The sequence below is a fragment of the Danio rerio genome, chromosome 9, assembly GCF_049306965.1.
Source record: "Danio rerio strain Tuebingen ecotype United States chromosome 9, GRCz12tu, whole genome shotgun sequence".
Lineage (NCBI taxonomy): Eukaryota > Metazoa > Chordata > Actinopteri > Cypriniformes > Danionidae > Danio > Danio rerio.
In genome coordinates, this window is record NC_133184.1 from 14,413,435 (window position 1) to 14,434,650 (window position 21,216).

Below are 21,216 nucleotides of genomic sequence, written 5' to 3' on the forward strand. Positions count from 1 at the left end.
GCAACCCTCTGCCCTTTGTCACTGTAAATCAACATTCGCTGCTTTAGTCCAATGTCTAAAATATTGGGATGATAAAAATGAAGCCAGGGTGGACATTTCAACAAGACAATAATCGAAAAAACACAGCCACGAAAAAGAAAGCCAAGTTGTAGAATGGCCCAGCTAATTACCTGACTTGGATCTAATAGAAAAAAACAAATTAAAGATCATATTTGATAGATGGGACCCACAGAACCATCAAGATATTTACACGGTTGAAGTTTGTGAAAAAAAAAGAAAGGTTTTGACCAAAATCTGGTTCAATTTCATGTCAATAGCTCCTTTAGAAAGACCGTTTTTAAAAGTTAAGCATTTAGAAAATACAAAAAATTAAATAAAATAAAATTATACAGCTTCTGACCATAAATTGAGTTTTAAATATATAAGTTTTATTATGAAGCAAAAAATTGGCCTGTGAAATGAAACTGAACATTATATATAACAATATTTTAATCGCATAGTCTCTGCAAACAGTCCAGAGGACACAACAGCATGAGCCTTCCTATATGAAACAATAAATAATATTATGATATGAAACTTTAGAATCTGTATAGGGATGTAACGGTATCAAAATTTCACGATACAGTAATACCTCGGTATGAATAGCACGGTACAGTATTTATTGAATCATTTAAAGGAAAAACAAAACTATTGAAGAGACTCAAAAAAGTGCTAGAATGTTCAGGTTACCTCAACATTGAACAGATCAATGACATACAAATTATCTATTTGTAAACTTTCAAACAGGAACTTAATTTATTCAATTTTAATAACAAAAAATATTAAACCATGTAAAAAAAAAAAAAAAAAAAAAAAAAAACACCACTCGAAAGGACAAGCCATGAGTGAGATAGAGGTTTCTTGGTGGTACAAGTTAATGTCTCCATCAATCTGAGCAGTGTGCGGTGTTCTGCTGTCCCCTTGACTAAAAGAATCCCCATCATGTTAATCGTATTCCCCGACTTGTATTTCAGCAAAGTCTGGCAGTGCCTGCATACCCTTTTTTCTGTCACCTTTTCTTCTTGTTTCTTTTCAAAAAGAAACTGAAATGCTTCCACACATCTGATTTAAAACCCGCTTTAGGTTCGACCATTTTTAGCTCTTTTTCTTTGCCGCTACTAGCAGCACCCTCCATTTCTGCATTACTGGATCTGTAGCGACAACAGACCGCAAAGGATGATGGCCACGCCTGGGCTGATGAAAATTGTAGTTTCCGCTACCTCCCATTCGCTCCATTCGCCTGAGCAAACTTTTCACCAAAAGACCTATGATTTTATTGAGTCACAACCACGGTAATATTGAAAGAAATTGCTATTGCGGTATGACGGTATTTACAATATTGTTACATCCCTAGTAAGGAGTCAAACATTCTAACTTACTGATCAAACACAATGTTATACATAGCATCCAGGATAGACATAAAAACATTTAGATTTACAGTTCACCACACACATCCTAACTTTCCACTGTAAACAAAGTATTAAATAAGGTAAAAGATTGAAAGCTATCATATTCCAGTGAAGTAAAATACGGTTCATTTATTGTACTTTTGTTCTACATAAACAATTTACACATAAACAAAAAGCAACTCTTAACTCAATTGAGCATTTCAGATCCAGTCACATCATATTTCACATTCTGTCAGGAAATTACAACATTTTTTTTAGTTTTTTGTTTTAAAAGTGCTAAATTAATAGATTCAATTATTTATACAGAACTGGCAAATGTATTTACAATGACTGAGGCAAGTACACTATAAGTAACTGCAACTTACTCTAACATACCTTAAAATAACATGCCTTCGTTTCCTTGAGTGGTACGGTTCAGGTCACCTTAGAAAAGCTTACATTTCCACATACCGAATGTACTGTAGGAGCCAATGCCATTATCGTTTAAAGGACAAAGTCATATGGGCTGTTCACATATAGCCTCTTAAGTTCATTATTTAAAATATAGACGTACTGCAATCACACGCAAGGACATGCAGCAGATTCTGTTCTTGCTTCTTAGCATGTTACTGTTTGTCACTAGACGACGACAAGGTTTGCATGTGCCAATGACAATTGTCTATAAAACAATCAGCATTCGGTTGTGAGTCTACCTTCACCCCTTTTGGTACAGTTCTGATGTGCTAGGTACCCTTTGGAAAGGGTGCCAAAAAAGTGGTATGGTACAGTTCACATTTTGAAACCTGACAAGTGCAGTATGCAAGTTTGACACCCAGTGGTTGAACTAGGTATTGCATTCCTGGATCAAAACAAATGCAAGTGCAGGTTGCCAGATTAAAGACCAACAGTCTGACGATCAAGTCTAAAGGCTGATTTAAATCATGTTAAATATAAAAGCAACGGCATGCGACAGAAGGTATATTCTCCATATTAAAAGTTTTCTTTTTGTTTTAACCAACACCTTGACTTGATATAGTAAAAATGGCTTCCATTTCTTGCAACTGAACAACAGAAAACTGACAATGATCACCTCAGGTGCACCTCATGAGCTTTATTCCGTGTTTAAATGCTAATAATGTGAGTTTTAATTCCATTTTACATGTATTGCCATATACTGAAAGCAGCAGCAGATATCTCACCTCAGATCTTGAAAATAAAATACTGTAAAAAACTTTGAAATAATGCAAACCAACACAAATTAGAGATTCAGCATCTACATTTGATAATGTTAAAGAGGTTTAATATGTATTAGATAGATTATAAAACTTACCATTTTGTGAGTGAGTGCATATTCTGTGCTTCTGAATCGCTGTATCTAAATTTTTGTCGTGTTTCGTCTGGTGTGAACAGCCTAATTGATCATCACTGCAAATATCGTCACGTAGCACGTTAAGACATAGGGAAACAATGCAACCTGCTCACCAAATGTTTACAATCATAATATTTATATAATTTGCTAATTAATAACCTCATGTGGAACCCTGAATCTGCGTCTCATTTCAGAGTCTGCTACTGTCCATCAGAGGTCGCATTTCGGTCAAGAATGCATCCTTTGAGAGCCTTTCAGAATGAATGAATGAAACACAGAGTTTTCCAACAAGGCAACCTGGGGTGCTGAAATATAATTGGCTAAAGTGGCAGTGGGTGGGACCAAAGAACCGAAACAAAGACAGCCATTCCGGCACGTAACTCACACTTTCAAAGCAGAATAACTAAATTTAGCATTGTTTTTCAAAATAACAAGAATGTTTACTTTGCATGCTTCTTATTCATCTGCAAACATATTATGGTATTTTTTATTCTTTAGAAAAGTCAGAGCATACAGCACCTTTAATGTGTACCTTAATGTTATTATATAAGAATTATCACTGAAAATTTTACTTTTGAAAACATTTACTTTGTAACTCACTACACACAAGCTGCTTACATGTTTGGAGGATTGCCTGAGGCAGTAAATTAACAACAAATACTATTAAACAAAAACTAGTTTTAGGGGAACAATAAAATACTTGTTGCCATACTCGACCAATAAACTCTCTCGAAAAAAAACAAACAAACATTCAGACTGATATGTACCAATAAAGTCGGACTTTAATCAGATTTCAAAAGTACTTAAACAAACAATGTTGATTTGGTGCCTGTCTAAACCAGCTCCAAGTGCCAAAAAGTGCATCTCCCCCAAATAAATATTTTGCATTCATGAATAGTTATGTAATTTCACGCAACATACTTCATTAAGTGCAGTACTTGGCGAAAGATCTATTCATTTGCAAGCGCACGCTTTAGGAGTCCAAACGCTAATGTTCCAGTGAGTTTAATGAGTTGGATCTGGCCAGTAGTGAGAGGGATAAGAGGCTGAGCTGATGACAGCTGCTCTATAAAAGTAAATCTCTCCTCATGCCTGTACTGTGAGAAAGCGCTCGCTCCCTCTTGAGTGTCCTGGCACGCTGACCTACCCTCATGCTTCCTGCTGCGCTCCAAACACATTAACACAGCAGGAATGTGTGGCCATCGTGTGCAAGTGTGAAGGCGGTGGTTTGAATACTGGCTTGTGGTTCTCATGGATTTGACATGATACCGGAGAGGCTGTGAATGTGTGTGTAGGAGAGGATGAGAGAGACACAACAATTTACTTGTCCTCCCTTTCCATCTCCTCTTCTGTCAGCCAGTACAGCTTGTCAGCAGTACTTTCTCCATCTAAATGACAAACAACAGCTTCCATCCCCAAATACTCTCAGACAATCGATTTTCTCAACTCACTCTAGAGCAAAAGCCCATAGGAGGTTGGATAAATTATGATTTTTTCCACAAATTTTTTTAAGTACTGTCACTGTTAAAGTGCCACAGCAAAAGAAATGCAATACACTTTATGATACACCAAACTAGTACCAGGTTGGGCCCCCTTTTCCCTTCAGAACTCCCTTAATCCTTGGCATAGATTCAACAAGGTACTGGAAATATTCCTCAGAGATTTTGGTCCATATTGACATGATAGCATCGCGCAGTTGCTGCAGATTTATCGGCTGCACATTCATGAAGCAAATCTCCCCTTCCACCACATCCCAAAGGGGCTATATTGAATTGAGTTTTGAGTAAGTGAGATGTGGTCTTCTTCTGCTGTAGCCCATCCGCCCCAAGGTTCGATGTGTTGTGCGTTCAGAGATGCTCTTCTGCATACCTCATAGTGTAACGAGTGGTTATTTGAGTTCCTGTTGCATCTCTCAAACCAGTCCGGCCATTCTCCTCTGACCTCTTGCATCAACATAGCATTTGCGCCCACAGATTTGCCGCTCACTGGATATTTTCTTTTTTTCGAACCATTCTCTGTAAACCCTAGAGATGGTTGTGCGTGAAAATCCCAGAAGACCAACAGTTTCTGAAATACTCAGACCAGTCTGTCTGGCACCAACAAGCCACATTCAAAGTCACATAAATAACCTTTCTTTCCCATTCTGATGGTTGGTTTGAACTGCTTCAGATGGTCTTGACCATGACTACATGTCTAAATGCATTGAGTTGCAGCCATATGGTTAGCTGATTAGAAATTTTTATTAACGAGTAGTAGTTGGACAGGTGTACCTAATAAAGTTGACTGAGTCTATAAAAACAGTACACTATCATTCATAAAGTTGAGATGTGTCAAAAGCTTGGGTAAGTAGATTTATTTATTTTTATAAGTTTGAACTTATATATAAAAAAAAGTAAATACAAAAAAGTTTTCACTGTTTCCACAAGAAACTTTAAGCAGCAAACAGTTTTTAGCATAAGAAATATTAAGAAAAGTTCCTTAAGTATCAACTCAGCAAATTAGTATGATTTGTGAATAATCATTTAACACTCAAGACAAGTACATATGCTGAGATCACAGAAAAAAAATATTTTATATTATTCAAGTTATTTTATGAGAACTTCAATGTACAGTGCATCCGGAAAGTATTCATAGCGCTTCACTTTTCCCATTTTTTTAAGGTTACAACCTTATTCCAAAATGAATTAAATTCATTAATTTCCTCAAAATTCTACACACAAAAACTCTATAATGACAATGTGAAAAAAAAGTTTTTTGAAATTGTTGCAAACTTATTCAAAATAAAAATCCAGAAAAATCACATGCAAGTATTCACAGCCTTTGCCATGAACATGAAGCTCTAAATTGAGCTCAGGTATATTCTGTTTCTACTGATGATTCTTGAGATGTTTCAGCAGCTTAATTGGAGTTCACCTGTGGTAAATTCAGTTAATTGGAGATGATTTGAAAAGCCATACACTTGTCTATATATGGTCCCAGGGTTGACAGTACATGACAAAACACAAACCAAGCATGAAGACAAAGGAATTGTCTGTAGACCTCCGAGACAGGATTGTCTCAAGGCACAAGGGTGGAGAAGGTTACAGAAAATTTTCTGCTCCTTTGAAAGTTTAAATGAGCACAGTGTGGCCTCCATCATCCATAAAGGCACAATTTACCAAAGCACATCACCAAAATATCAGTGGAGTGGCTTCACAACAACTCAGTAAATGTCCTTGAGTGGCCCAGCCAGAGCCCAGACCTAAATCCTATTGAACACCTCCAGAGAGATCTGGAAATGGCTGTACACCATCGCTTTCCATCCAACTTGATAGAGCTTAAGAATTACTGCAAAGAGGATTGGGCAAAAATTCCCAAAGACAAGTGTGCCAAGCTTGTGGTATCATATTCAAAAAGACTTGAGGCTGTAATTGCTGAAAAAGATGCGTCAACAAAGTATTGAGCAAAGGCTTTGAATACATACGTGTGATTTTTGAGGATTTTTATTTTTAATCTCAAAAAATCATTTTTTCACATTATCATTAGGGAGCATTGTGTGTATAAATAAATTAATTTAATCCTTATCTGAAATTTGAAATGAAATGTGTCCTAAACCAGGGCAGGACAATAATTGGATATCAATATATATCACTGTAGATTTTTTTCCAATAACGGTGATATGAGTTTTAAACTCATATCCGGTATTTTGATCTCAATTTGTTTATATATATATATATATATATATATATATATATATATATATATATATATATATATATATATATATATATATATATATATATATACAGTTGAAGTCAGAATTATTAGCCCCCTTTTGATTTTGATTTTCTTTTTTAAATATTTCCCAAATGATTTTTAACAAAGCAAGGAAATGTTCACAGTATGTCTGATAATATTTTTTCTTCTGGAGAAAGTCTCATTTGTTTTATTTCGGCTAGAATAAAAGCAGTTATTAATTTTTAAAAAAACATTTTTTGGACAAAATTATTAGCCCCTTTAAGCAAATTTTTTCTTCGATAATCTACAGAACAAACCATCATTATACAATAACTTGCCTAATAACCCTAACCTGCCTAGTTCACCTTATTAACCTAGTCACTTTACGCTGTATAGAAGTGTCTTGAAAAATATCTAGTAAAATATTATTTACTGTCATCACGGAAAAGATAAAATAAATCAGTTATTAGAAATAGGTTTTTAAAACTATTATGCTTAGAAATGTGCTGAAACAATCTTCCCAGAACAGAACAGAAATTGGGGAAAAAAATAAACAGGGGTGCCAATAATTCAGGGGGGCTAATAATTCTGACTTCAACTGTGTATATATATATATATATATATATATATATATATATATATATATATATAATTTTTATTGTTATTAATACATGTATAGTTATCTTTTATATTATCATTTGTCGCTGAATGACGTTTAGAGCTCAATCGTCAGAAGGAACGTGATGTCACTTGCGTGTTGATGAAATCACAGACACGTTAAGCTTCGTTGCAGAAAGTTTGCACTAAATACAGATGTATTTGAACAAGCTTACACAAGTAAGAATTTAGATGAAATAGTGGATAAGAGAGGAAAGACTAATGCAGTGGTGTGGAATTTTCGGCATTTTAAATTCCGATAAACGTATAGTTTCGATGCTCTGCAAAATGTGTCAGAGAGTGGCGCCGACTTGCATCGGGAACACAAATCTTTTTCACCTGATAGAAAATACTGAGTCAGAAGATGAGGCATCATAAAAGTTTAAGCCAACCTCCCTGACAATGAAACCAGTGGTGTCAGAAGAGAATGCAATGAAGAAAACACAGATGCTATGAGGCGCTGTGTAGGATTTAAATCAAACTTCGCTTATTAACATACATAAAACGTGTGACGTGCATATACACTTAAATGTTCAAACATGTATGAAACTCGTGCATATACATATAAATGATGCATGCATACACCCACATAAACTCGATCTTGGCATGTAATCGATCCTCGCATAAACACCCAAATTAACACTCACATACACAAACTCGCTGCATGTTGACATACAGAACTAGCGCAAACATACAAAATAAAATATACTAATATATTTATCAGGAATATTGTAAAGCTTATAAAATAGAAAGAATGTGATTAATAGAGGTATCAAATCGGTTAAATAATGAAAATGTGTTATATAAACTTATATAAAATATTAGTCGATATAAATAGACTATATAAAATATTTTGTTAAAACTTATTTAATCAGGTAATTATACACAAATATAAATAGACAGATAGAACCCTCAGCTTATATATATAGCCGAGTCTGACAGTTTTATTAATTTGATAGTTTATTTCACATTTTTTGTTTGTAAAGGCTAAATAAAGTAAATTTTTTGTACTGTTTTATAAAAAAAAAAAAAAAAAAGTTTTAAGAACCTAGATGTTATTAAAGACTTTGCAAATTCAGTTTGCAGACATTTGTGGGTACAGGCATCCATTGTGTGCAGCCATGCCAGTTTTTTTCCAGGCTTTTTAATATCGAAATCGGAATATCGTATCGACCGAAATTAAGAAATATTTCGTCATACAACCTTTTGCCATATCGTCCAGCCCTACCCTAGATAATTTAGACTGGACAAGGTTAGATTGGAAGAAAGTTCAGTGCAGTGATCTAATGAAACAAGATTCCTTGTCTATCACATACTGTAGAAGACAGATTACCAGCAAAGGCACTGATACCTGGATACACTGTTGAGTCAAATAAGCCTGTGGTAGTGCTTTTATGTTGTGGCTGATGTTTTCTTGGGACACTTTAGCCCAGGGGTCTCAAACTCAATTTACCTGGGGGCCGCAGGAGGCAAAGTCTGGGTGAGGCTGGGCCGCATAAGGGATTTCACAAAAAAAAAGTCCTCAAATGTCATTATTAACAGTTTTAATTATTTCTTCTGAACATGAAGTGTCCTGAACATTAATAGAACATTGAGTGAAGATTATGAACAGTTCTTCTGAACGTGGCATCTTTTGCCTACTTCTTGCTGCCAGAGACTTGACAGTGCTTCTTCTCACAAATCTGAACCACATTTGGCTTTAGAGCGGAAGCAGTTGAGACCCTCAGTATGGCTTGAAGATGATCATCATTAAGTCTAGACCTGTACTTTGACTTATTGAAGTCTTAGGGAAAAAAGTGGGGGAACTCACTCAAAACTTCCATTCCCTCACCTAAAAAAAGGCGTATATATGTATAAATAAAACACCCCCACCCCACTCCAGTCTGTACCAGTCTGTATCTACCTATAATATATATAAGATGCAGGGCAGGCACGTGCACACATAGGGCTCAACCTGTGCAGAGCACATGCCCTTTTTAGTTTTGCATAGAAAATGCCCTTCCAAAATGATCAAAAGTGCCCCCGCGACGCGACACACCCTCGGTCCCGCCCTTCAGCGCGCGATAACACCGCTCTTGAGTACGCGCGCGACAACACAGCTGATCAGAACGCGCGCGACAACGCCCCTCCACACTTCCCGCCCGTCACAGCGTCTAACAAAGGGGCGGGGTGCGTGGTAACGTCACCGGCATCCTCGCCCCTTTGTTTACACGGCGGGCGGGGAATGCCAGTGACTGCTGTGTACAGATAGAATCAGCGGAGCGGGGAGCGCTCTCTCTCCCCACTCCGCTGCTTCTGTCAGTGTACAGCGGTCGGCGCGGGCCACAAAATATTGCACTGAGGGCCGCAAATGGCCCGCGAGTTTGAGACCCCTGCTTTAGCCCTATTGTCTCAATAAAACTACTTCTGAGAGCTGGGACCATGTGTGCCCCTTCATTGTTTGCTGTCAGTGATGGTCATTACCTACAGTATAACGTGTTTTGCCACGCTGCAATAAACGTCAAGGTGTGGTTCTAGAAACATGCTGATGAAATTCTTTTAATACCTTGGTCCCCTAAATCACCTGACATGAACCCAATCAAACATTTATGGTTCAACTTCATCACTACCACCTGGCCATGTATGGGATCTGGATGACTTAATGCAAACGTTATGTTACCAGAGCCCTATCATTACTTCGTTCAATCAATGTCTTGCCATGTGGGCAAAGTTTTATGGGTTAGAAATCTTACAGGTTATTAGGCAGATGGTCATAATGTAATTACTCATCAGTGTGTCTATTATTCAGTTGTGTAAAAAAGTGTTTGCCCCATTACTGATTTTTTATTTTTTTTTTGGCATGTCTCACTTTGTTTCAGATCAAACCAATTTAAATATTAGCCAAATATTATGCAAGCAAATACATCATGCAGTTGGAAATGAAGGTTTATATTATGAAGGGACAACAAAATACAAATTACAGGGCCTTGTGTGGAAATGTGTTTTGTTTAAACCTAATCCTAACTGGTTGGGCCACCATTAGCAGCAAAAGATGCAATCAAGCGTTTTAAATAACTTGCTACGAGTCTGTACAGCACAGTGGATACATTTTGGCTCACTCATCTTTGCAGAACTGTTGTAATTGAGCCACAATGGAGGGTTTTTTGTAAATGAACTGCCTTTTAAAGGTCATGCCAAAGCATCTTAATTGGTTTCAGCACAGGACTTTGACTAGGCCACTCCAAAGTCTTTATTTTTTTATTCTTCAGCCATTTAGAATGGACTTTATAAGCAATGTCTTGCTGCAAAACCCAAACTTGAGGTTACTAACAGATGGCCGGACATTCTCCTTCTGGATATTTTGGAACACAGCAGAATTTGTGGTTTCATTTATCACAGCAAGTCTTTCAGGTCCTGAAGCAGCAAAACAGCCCCAGTATATCACACTACTACCAACTAACACTACTACCACCACCAGGTTTTACTGTCTTGTCAGTCCACAGAGGATTTTCCCAAATTTTAAGAAATCATCAATGTTTTCTGGAAAAACTGGGTCATTTAAATTAGTTTAATGCTCTGAAACGTTAAAGTCTGCCAATCATGAAATAACAATGCCAGAGCCAATGGCAGGTACAAGAATGGTCTTAAATGTTAAACAATTTAGGGCTATGAGACATGGATATTAAGTTTGTTCATTTAAGTACATGTAGTTGCAAAAATACAAAATGTAAAAAAAGCAGTAACAGGATTAACAATTAAAAATAAGAATTAAATATAACAAATGTCAGGTTTTAATTCTAGTTCAGTATGCAATCTGTGTCCTTATCGACAATCACCTTCCATTAGATAAACATACGATAAAACTTTTTGCATAAAAAGTCATGTGAAACAGTTATCCATGATTTAGCAACTTCACAGTTGGATTACTATAATTCTCTACTGTACTGCATGTCTAAATAACTTTACTTCAAGTGGTCCAAAATTCTGCTGCCAAATATTTAACTTTTAATTACTTTCTTTATTGTCCACAAGTGGAAATTTATCTTTGGCTTCACCACACAACCACATTTCATAAATCACATTTAAAAAAACTCAATATAAAACCCTATACATACTTTGAACCAAGTATTTAAAAACATTTGATACACGTTTTTCTTTACTTGAGGTTGCCTAAGGGTGCTTTTACACCTGTGAATCGATTCAGTTGTTCCGAAACAGAGATTACAAATGTTACATTGTTGCTCTTTGAGCGGTTTGCTTTCACACTGCAAAGTTTCTAATCGGACCAAAAGAGCTAAAACAAGTCACGTGCGAGTAAACTCTCCTCACATTGGTCAGAGTGTCAGGGTTTATTTTGCAGTGTCCCGCTCAGCTGTCAGGAGAGGTGGTGGTTTAATGGTGATTGACAAGGTGCGCGAGCGCGCGACGTGTCTGAGGAGAGATGCGGTGGGGAGGGGTGAGAAGGGTGCGCGATGATTGCTATTTGAGGACCGGGAGGGAGACGCGAGATTACCGGGAGATCATCACGCGTTTGCGGGCATCCGGAGACTCACGAAACTTCCCGCCCTACTCATAATTATCTCTTCATACAGCCGTAAGCCTATTACATATCCATAAAAAAACTGTGATATATCCGCGCTCGTATCAGATCGCTTTCTCACTGCAATCGAACCGCTCCAGGGTTAGTTTCAATCGAGCTGAGACCACCTCACTCAGGCGGTCCGAGCGATTACTTTGGCGCGGAACAGAGCGCGATTGCCCTGTTTACATATGCCAAACAAACCACGCTAACTGGGCAAACGAGACAGGTTCCGAAACAAAAGTGTAGGTGTGAAAGCACCCTAAAACATCTTTTTGATGGCAAGAGCTGAAATTTTATATTTAAGGGTTGGGAACAATCTTCAATGATATCATGTGCTTTCTGTTTAATTCTCATTGAACAAATTTCATTTGGTTGTCTTTGTGTTTTACCTACAATTGCATTGGCAATTTTTACTACTCAACCGAGTTTTTGCTTTTCCTTAATTTGCAACAGTCCATACCATGCAATCATGTTAAAACTCACAATACTTTCAACCAAGTTCTTGTATACCATCTCCAGAACATCTTGACTCACACCAAATTGTTGTAACCTCCTAATGCTATCAATAAATGTTCCTAAATATTTAAAACATCTAGCTGTATCCATTTCATGTTCCTCAAGGACGAGAGGTTTCAACCCTTTATTAAGAACTAGCTTATTTCTACTAATCATTATCTCCTTGGTTATATTAAAATTTATCTCAAGTGAACTCATTTTACACCAATTTTAAAGCAAAGTTATAACTATAGTACAAGGTATCTCTGTCTTTTCCGGTTTTAGTCAACCGGCCAATAGGTGCCATATTATCTGCATGTTTAAATAACTCAAAACCTAAATCCTGGAGCTTAAGTTCATTTGTGTAAAGAGAGAAAAGGGCGATAATATGTTTCCTTGTGGAACTCCTGCAATTCCTGAAAAACGGTTGCAAATATGTCACTCCCATCCTTCCATATGTCACTGTACTCCTTCCATTTCAGGACTATGATCAAGATTCTACTGTTTATGTTTAAGTGCCTACACAATTTGTCTCCTAAATATCTATCAGATCTCCTGCATACCTATAATGCTCCAAGAAGTTTGAGATCTTCCATTTTGAATTTATTAAAAGTTCCTACTTCTAAGCCAGACACAGGGGTGACTGAGATTTTTCGATGGTGGGTTTGCCTGTACAACTCAGTCACCTCTTTACCTGTTTTTAAATCTTTTGTTTTTAGCTTTTAACAAGTATTAATCTGCTGTTAATATATTTTTTTTACCTGTCTGCACTTGCTTCATAAAGCAGTTATTGCTATTTGTACATCCTTCAAGTCTTATCGTTTTATTTTACATTTTACGTACAGCTGTTTGGTATGCCCTAGCTGTTTTAAAGTATAAATTCAATAAACTTAAACTTAATATTATTGACAATACCCTTTAAACCCTGTAATCTATCCACCAGACAGCCATACGCATTTAATTTTCTTTGTTTCCATATTTGTGCTAAATTTGCCAAACATATGCTTGGGAGACTTGTTTTTCTGCATAGGCATGGCTGTGAGCAAAACCAACAACCTTCTGTCCTGGATCAGACCAGCAGTCCAAAAGTGAATCTAGCAGCTCTGAGCCGAGACAAGCGCTGTGCAAGAGGCCACCGTCTCCCTCAGGACACTGGAGTAAAAGCAGCTTACAGCTCCATATTCATTATTTACGTCTCTCTCACTATGATTAATTCACAGGGGGCAGGTGTACTTGGAAATAAGAGGGGAAAAGTAAATCACATTCCTAGAACCTGTCATGTGTAGTGCTGGTTATATGATCTGTGGTTGCATCTTCCAGCACTGGTGTGACTGCGTTGCAGTTAGCATTGTGACAGCTTGTACGCTCTGGTATAACATCACCTCAAACAGGCTATTGTTACACGCTGCACTGTACAATCACTTAGCAGTTGTTTTCCCACAGCTATTCAGAGAGGTAAACTGCACAGTCAGGTTTGTGTAAGCAGACAAGAGCAGAGTACTAAAAGTCTGACAGAAATAGATATAAAAGTCTCCCTTTATTCTTGGAAAGACTTCACAGTCTAGTCGACATACGAGACACTATAGTAAAAACATTATTTATTATCAATGGTACTACAGCACCATGAAGAGCACTCTGAGATTCAGATGTCTGAAGCAAACTAGGGAGGAAATGAATTTTTCACATTTTAATGCAAGTTCTTTGTCCTCTTCAATCAGCTATTCCTCCCTTCTAACACCAGATTTTACTCTGGTTTTCAACCTTGAGGTCAGCAGAGATCCAGGTAGGTTGAGGAACATTTCTTGTACGATTTAAAAATATTTTTTTATATAAATGCTGTCTAGACCTATATCAAATATGCAGGTTTTCTTATGCATGAAAAATTAAGTGAAATGTGACCTGAACACAAAAGGTGACCTCAGCAGGGACTTTGATAAAGGTTAATAACTACACAATAGGGCAGATTCGTTTGATTTATATGGACTAAATGGTTGTGATAGTATATTATGATAGTATGTGACAGTAAAATATAGCTTGTTGAAAAAAAGCATACTAAAATCCAGTTAGAGATTACAAATATTCAAATTACTTTAATTGAGTATAGTTTTTCTCAGGAATTGTAATTTACTTAGAAGTTTTATTAAAATGTGTGCTTTTACTTTCCCTTAAGTACATTTTTAGTGCTGTATTGGTACTTTTACTTCACATTGCTTCCACCTGCAGTCACTACTTTGATTTTTCTTGTCTATGGTGATTGGCTGAGTAGGTCCTGCAATTCCTGTCCAATCAAACTGCACACAGATAATAAAATCACATTATACTGAACAGCCTCAACATGGGCGCTATATAAATGCAGGAAACACTTTGAAAGCATTAAAAATGTATAAAGGAAATGGCCAAAATCTTTACACACAATGACCCAGGTCTGTTTAGACCAGAGATGCCCAATGTAGGGCTCACGGGTTAAAGTTGGCCCATTGAAACTTTTGATTTGGCCCACTATCCCATATGAAAAGACAGTGAGAAAGATGAAGCGGGTTGGTTTGAATGCCTTTAAAACCAAAAATTTGTTAATAATTTGACAAAACCTATTTTGTTAATTTTTTGCTGAGCTACAAAAAAAAAAGCTAACTGAAATTAAATGTTTCAATAAAATGTTGAAAATGAATCTGATTTTTGAAAAATGTAAACGATGTCACTCAACAGATAAATAAGATTTTTTTGTATTTACTGTAATGGATTCATTATTGAAGGTTAAAGAATTATGCTATATCAGTTCATATAATGCAATGTTTTCTAGTTATGTTTAAATATTATGAAATAAATTAGGAAATTACCAAATGGCAACTATATTTACCTTCTACCCACTAGCCTCAAACAAGGTTGGTTTTTGGCCCTTCATAAGAAAATTTTTGGACAACCCTGGTTTAGTTACAGTTACACAATTGCTGAATAGTCTTAAACAATAACTAAATGTACTACAGATTGTTGTTTACACACACCAGCACAAATTGCATATAAACACATTGACCTTTTACAGCATAATACTCACTACTCTTGAATACAACTTGAGTATAACTATAAAATGACTACTTTTTACTCATACTTTGAGTAATATTTAGAACAGATACTTTTTTTATTGAACTACAATTTTGGGCAAGTAATAGTACTTTTACTTCAGTATGATTTTTTTTAGTACTCTTTCCACCACTGCTGAAATCTTCAGTGATTGAAAAGTTGCCCATATACTCAAGCCTGTATAATTGTAAAACAGTAGGAAAAAGTGTTTTTGATTAAAGAATGAATTCATTATACTCCAATAGAGTGTATCCGTGTGCCATACTTATTTTGTGTAAGGAATAGGGCACTTGTGTGATGTAATAATGCTGTTTGGAAGGCACTTTTTCTAATAAAAGATTGCAATTTTATCATTAAGGCTGGGTCACATGACTATAAACAATAAACTTGATCATACTGGCTGTACACTTCACTAACAAACTTCTGGAAGGGCCTTTTGTTTGCTTTGGTCACATGGAAAATAGGCAAGACAGAAGATTCAGATTACAGATGTGCAGACAATTCTGCAGCAATTGTGTGATGGTTTCATGTCAATATGTACCAAAAACTAATGTTTCCAGCATCTTGGTTAATATACACCAAAAAAAAATTATAATAAAATAAAAAGAAATTAAGGCTGATGGGAGTCGAAACAAATACTAACAAGTTGTAACTAATGAATTATCTGGTTAGTGTATACATTATGTTCCATAATAATCACCTTTGATTTCATAGTTTACCATTTCGAAGCTTGTAATTATTGATTACTTAAATGATTAAGAGTATCCCCATCTTAATTCGAGTAATGAAATATTTAAAGGTTTGAAATATGTGAGAATAAATAGCAGTTCAAATTTTTTTAAATAATTTTTTAACCTTTAAATCATTGTGAAATCAAAAGTGGCAGCATTTACAGTACTTTAATTATTCACATTAAGAAAAGCAATGTGAGCTAACAATCAAGTTAACTAACAGATTTTTTTTTTTTAAGTCTTGGTTTTCTAGAATGAAAGTCAGAATATTTTCTGGAAAGACATTCCTTCACTGATGACGTCAGTATGGCTGTCTAAACTCCTGTCTAACTATAAGTGAGAGATGGCATAGTGAAAAACTAAAAACTACTTGTTATTCTTATTTATTATTATTATAATCCATGTTATTATTATTATTATTATTATTATTTACTGTTATTTTTATTTAATCCATGCAAGTTAATCCACTGAAAAAAAAATGTTTTGGTAATCATAAATGAAAGTCCCTTTCTTACCTTTAGTTTACTATAGGAGAATGATGCACATAAGAAAACCCTGCCCCCTACTAACTATACCATTTTAATTGGAAATACATATACATAGTGAAATATAACCCAAAACCAGAAAAGGTTGGGACAGTATGGAAAACGCAAATAATTCTAATTCTAAAGAAATTCTAAATTTACTTTGAATTGTATTTTATTGCAGACAATATGAACACAAAATATTTCATGTTTTGTCTGGTCAACTTCATTTCATTTGTAAATATACATATGTAACCCATTCCAAAAAAAGTTAAGAGAGGAGCGATTTAGGGCTAGTAATTAGATAAATTGGTTAATATTAATGTAAATTGAAGCAGGTGATACAGACTATGTCAACAGGTGATTGTAATTATGATTTAATACAAAAGAAAGATCCAAAAAGGTCTAGTTCTTTAGGAGCAAAGATGGGCAAAGGGTCGCCAGTTTGCCAACAAATATGTGAGAATTACTAAAATGTTTAAAAACAATGGTCCTCAAATAAAGATAGGAAGACATTTTGAATTTCACCTTAACCAATGCATAACACAATTGAAAGATTCAAGGAATCTGAAGGGATTTTAGTGCGTAAAGGACAAGGGCGCAAGCCTAGGCTGAACGACTGAGAACTCCAATCCCTCATGTGGCACTGCATCAAGAATTGTACTTCATCTATAAGCGATATCACCACATTAGCTCAGGACTAGTTTGGCAAACATTTGTTAAGTACCACAATACGTAGTTACATCCACAAATGCCATGAAAACTGTAATGTGCTAAAATGAAGCCCTTTGTTAGCATTGTCCAGCACAATCAACTTCTCTGGGTTCTGAAGCACCTGGGATGGACCATCACACATGGGAAACATGTACGGTGGTCCGATGAATCAGTATTTTAGGTATTTTTTGGGATAAATGGATGTCGTGTGCTCAGGACCACAGAAGAAAAAGATCATCCAGACAGTTACCAGCAACAAGTCCAAAAGCCAGGGTCTGTCATGGTATGGGGTTGTGTCAGTGTCCTTGGCAAGGTAACTTGCACCATTAATGCTGAAAAGATTTGGGAGAACAATATGCTGCCTTCTTTACGCCCATGAATAATTCAACAAGACAATGCAAAACCACAATCTGCATACATTACAAAGTCTTGGTTGCGGAGGAAGAGGATACAGGTACTTGACTGGTCAGTCCCTAAACGTCTTTTAAATGTTGTGAAAGGGAATGGCAACATTACAAAGTGGTAAATTCTGTACTGTTCCAACTTTTTGGAAATAAATAATGTGCTGTTGTATTGTCTGTGGTGAAATACAAGTCAAAGTAAATTTAGAAATCACTTCTTTCTTTTTTATTTTCGGTTTCCATACTGTCCCAACTGTTTTTGGATTTGGGGATGTACTGTACTGTACTAAAGGGACTTTAAAAATGATCTTCTTAAAAATCTAATGAAACTCATATTACATAACCTTCTTAAAGAAGCTATATTTTCTTTTCATTAACCTGTCCATGTAATTGTTGTCATGTTTTGCTGACCTTTGCAATGTCTTGACCATCGATGAGGATACAGCCACTCTGTACATCATAAAACCGGAAAAGCAAGCGGATAATGGTGCTTTTTCCTGATCCAGACGGACCAACCTGTTAAAGACATTAAAGAAGATGAACATCTTGCTCATTTACACACACACACACACACACACTGTATTTTTTTTTTATTTTACTTCCAGGACACTATATTCATAGGTATGAAATTCAGATTTAATTTTACCAGAGCAAATGTTTGCCCGGGCATCACTGTGAATGATACGTCACTGAGAATCTCTTTCCTGTAAAGAATCAAACAATCAATCAATTTAAAAAAAATAATAAAGATGACTTTATTTTATATAACTTTAAACATGTTTCTTCAGAATCATGATTGTCAAAAGTACTGTTCTCGAATAACAAGCTGATACCACAAAAAGAAAATAAGGGTGCCTTCACTGACATTAGCATAACTTACCCAGCAGTGTAACTAAAGCACACATTCTTGAAATCAACTCTTCCTTTAGTGAAAGACAGGTCTCCTGCGTTCACAGTATCTTTGACCTACAGAAGAGGGAAAATTGGCATTTAGGACAGGAGATCGGGGTATACATAACAGAAGGCACACATACCAGCTGGGCACTGGGTTGACAGTGAATCAGAAGAATACATTACAACTGAGTCCATAGAAAAAAAAAATGGTGGCTTCTGTCTGGTCAAGTTTAAGAATCAGTTTGCAAATGAGCTACGACAGTTTGTGAATAAATGAAAAGAAATGTGAAGATCAAATACGGGTTTTAGTAAGGTTATTTGCATATGAATAGAATCTAAAGGGACTGGGAGTGTCTGGGAGTGACTGGCTGTTGGTTGTGTGATTTTGGGGTGAGGGTTCCCAAAGGATATGAAATCTTGAGGTCATGACTATAAATCAACACTCACTGGCCCACAAGATCAATGCTGGCACATCCAGAAGGGGCAAATTGTGGATTTTAGGAATCAACTAGACAACTGCAGAAGATACACAGGGGGGAAAAGTAATGCACTGGAATTTAAAACCACACTCTGGGTGAATGGATCTAATGTATAACTATTAAAGTTAAATTTAATTATTTAATTAAGGAATTTAAGGAAAAACTAGATCAGACAATTATTTTTTTTCTGTATGAACTAGTTGACTCAAAACCTAAAGTTTTAATGGACTCACCTCTTTTTCCTCTGTTAGCAGATCAAACATGCTCTCCATGTCAACAAATGCACTTTGTATCATTCTGTCAAATACAATAGTGACATTAAATAAGCCAAGGGCAAATTTTAAAAAAAAGCATGCACGTGTTGTAAAGGCACAGATCTCTTTTGTGAGCAGCATTTGCATTTCAAGTAACACATTTGAAAACAATGTGTTTTTGCTTCCACTCAAAAGTGCACATTTATAGTGCAACAGAGGCCAGCTAGCAAAGTGCTATGCAGGTAAACCTCACTCATCTGACTTGAAAAAGTGCTCTAGTGACAGACAGATGCTCTACGGGATATGGTCTTAAGCCTCCTTGTTAGAGCAACCGACTCCCATGCAAAGAATCGCTGGTTCGATCCCAGCTCAAACCGGGTTATGAGCAGTAGGACCAGTGGATTACATGTGATCCACGAGCCCCCCCGTGTCCTACTGCACCCAGCCCGGTCTGAGCTGGGATCTAACCGGCAATACTTTGCATAGGAATTGGTTGCTTTAACAAGGAGGCTAAAGACCATGGCCTCTAGAGCATCTTTTAAGGTCAAAGGAAAGAGGTTTTACCTGCATGGCACTTTGCTAGCTGGCCTCAATAGTATGGTGTAATAGTATGGTGTAAAAATGGTCCATGGAGGATTTGAAACTGAAATTCACTTGAACATTTGAGATTCATACTGCATCTTGTTAAAATGGCATATCAGAAGAACCCATTTAAAAAAATGCACAGGGAAATCGTCAACACCCTATATTGTCATTTTCTAGTCTTACCTATAATATGTGCCAAACCAATTGAGTGGCGTGTAGAGCTGAACAATGTAGGTTCCGAAGAGAACATAGTCACCAACCTATGAGAACACCAGAAGAGCGTGAACAAAAATACCCCTCCAGACCAATAAGAAGTAGATTTTACAGTATGAGTGGAGATTACTATACTTGAAACTTGTCCACAGTAACATAGTATGCACAAAGCAATGATCCAGCCAAAAGTCCTAATCCAATAATCAGATTCTGTGTTTGATTAAGAAGGGCCAGGGAGGCATTGGTCTTCCATTCACATGCCTAAGCAAAAAAAAAAAAAAACTCAAATCAGCATCTCATATTAATTGGATTTGCTAAAGAAGTGTAATCCTGTTAAATGATTACATCACCTGATATTTCAGGATAGCATCCTCAAAGCGCCTGACTTCAAAACCCTCTGAATTATAGTACTTAACCTGCATGGAGAAATGCATTTTTGCAGGGTTAAGTGTTAACAAAATTACATGACCCAGGGTTTGTCAGCATTTATGTTTTTTTATATTATCGGTTTGGGCAAATTTTACAACCATTTAGAACATTTTCAAAACTCTTAGTACTTATAAACACAACATATCTTCAAATGGGCACTTTTGAAAAAACAGGTCAGCATATTTACAATTGTAAATTGTACACAATAAATGTTTTATCTACATAAAAGTTTCATCTATATATCTCTATACATTTAATTGGGACCTCTTACTCAAATGAATACATTTGTCTTTCATTTAATTAAACTGATTTTAATGTCTAATCAATGAATCGATAATTATGTTCACAGATTTTCAACTTTCGTAAGTTACTAATAGCTGCTAGAGCTTTCAATCAAGAAATACCAAATAATACATTAAATACTGTTTTGCTTGTCCAAGTAATTTACTTGATGTGTTCTTTGATCACATTTATATATGGTATAAACAACTTTTTTCAATGACACTTATGTCAGTTTGTATGAAAGTGTAACATTTGAGGTAATGGCTAAGCATAAAGTTTTACATTACAATAACATTCATTCAGCATCAAGGGTAATCTAAGACCTTAAAATGTGTTCTAGTGAAAGAACTGATTGTTAAATGTTGTGTTGAAAAAATATCGTACTGTTTTGGTTATTAAACTAAAT

General features: G+C 36.0%; 1 protein-coding gene across 4 annotated transcripts in view; it reads right to left on the bottom strand.

Moving 5' to 3' along the window:
* The window catches only part of abcb6b (ATP binding cassette subfamily B member 6 (LAN blood group) b), a 143,054-nt gene that overhangs the window by 42,589 nt on the left and 79,249 nt on the right, over positions 1–21,216 (bottom strand). For 3 of the 4 annotated variants that reach the window (XM_073912547.1, XM_073912546.1, XM_005167518.6), the window contains exons 7-13: positions 20,450–20,515; positions 20,235–20,360; positions 20,070–20,146; positions 19,281–19,344; positions 18,555–18,640; positions 18,321–18,378; positions 18,086–18,190 (exon numbers count right to left, since the gene is read on the bottom strand). In XM_073912547.1, the coding sequence (XP_073768648.1) occupies positions 18,086–18,190; positions 18,321–18,378; positions 18,555–18,640; positions 19,281–19,344; positions 20,070–20,146; positions 20,235–20,360; positions 20,450–20,515 (582 nt within the window). Of the gene's footprint in view, positions 1–18,085; positions 18,191–18,320; positions 18,379–18,554; positions 18,641–19,015; positions 19,085–19,280; positions 19,345–20,069; positions 20,147–20,234; positions 20,361–20,449; positions 20,516–21,216 lie in introns of all 4 variants that reach the window. The other variant, XR_012385227.1, reaches the window with a different exon arrangement.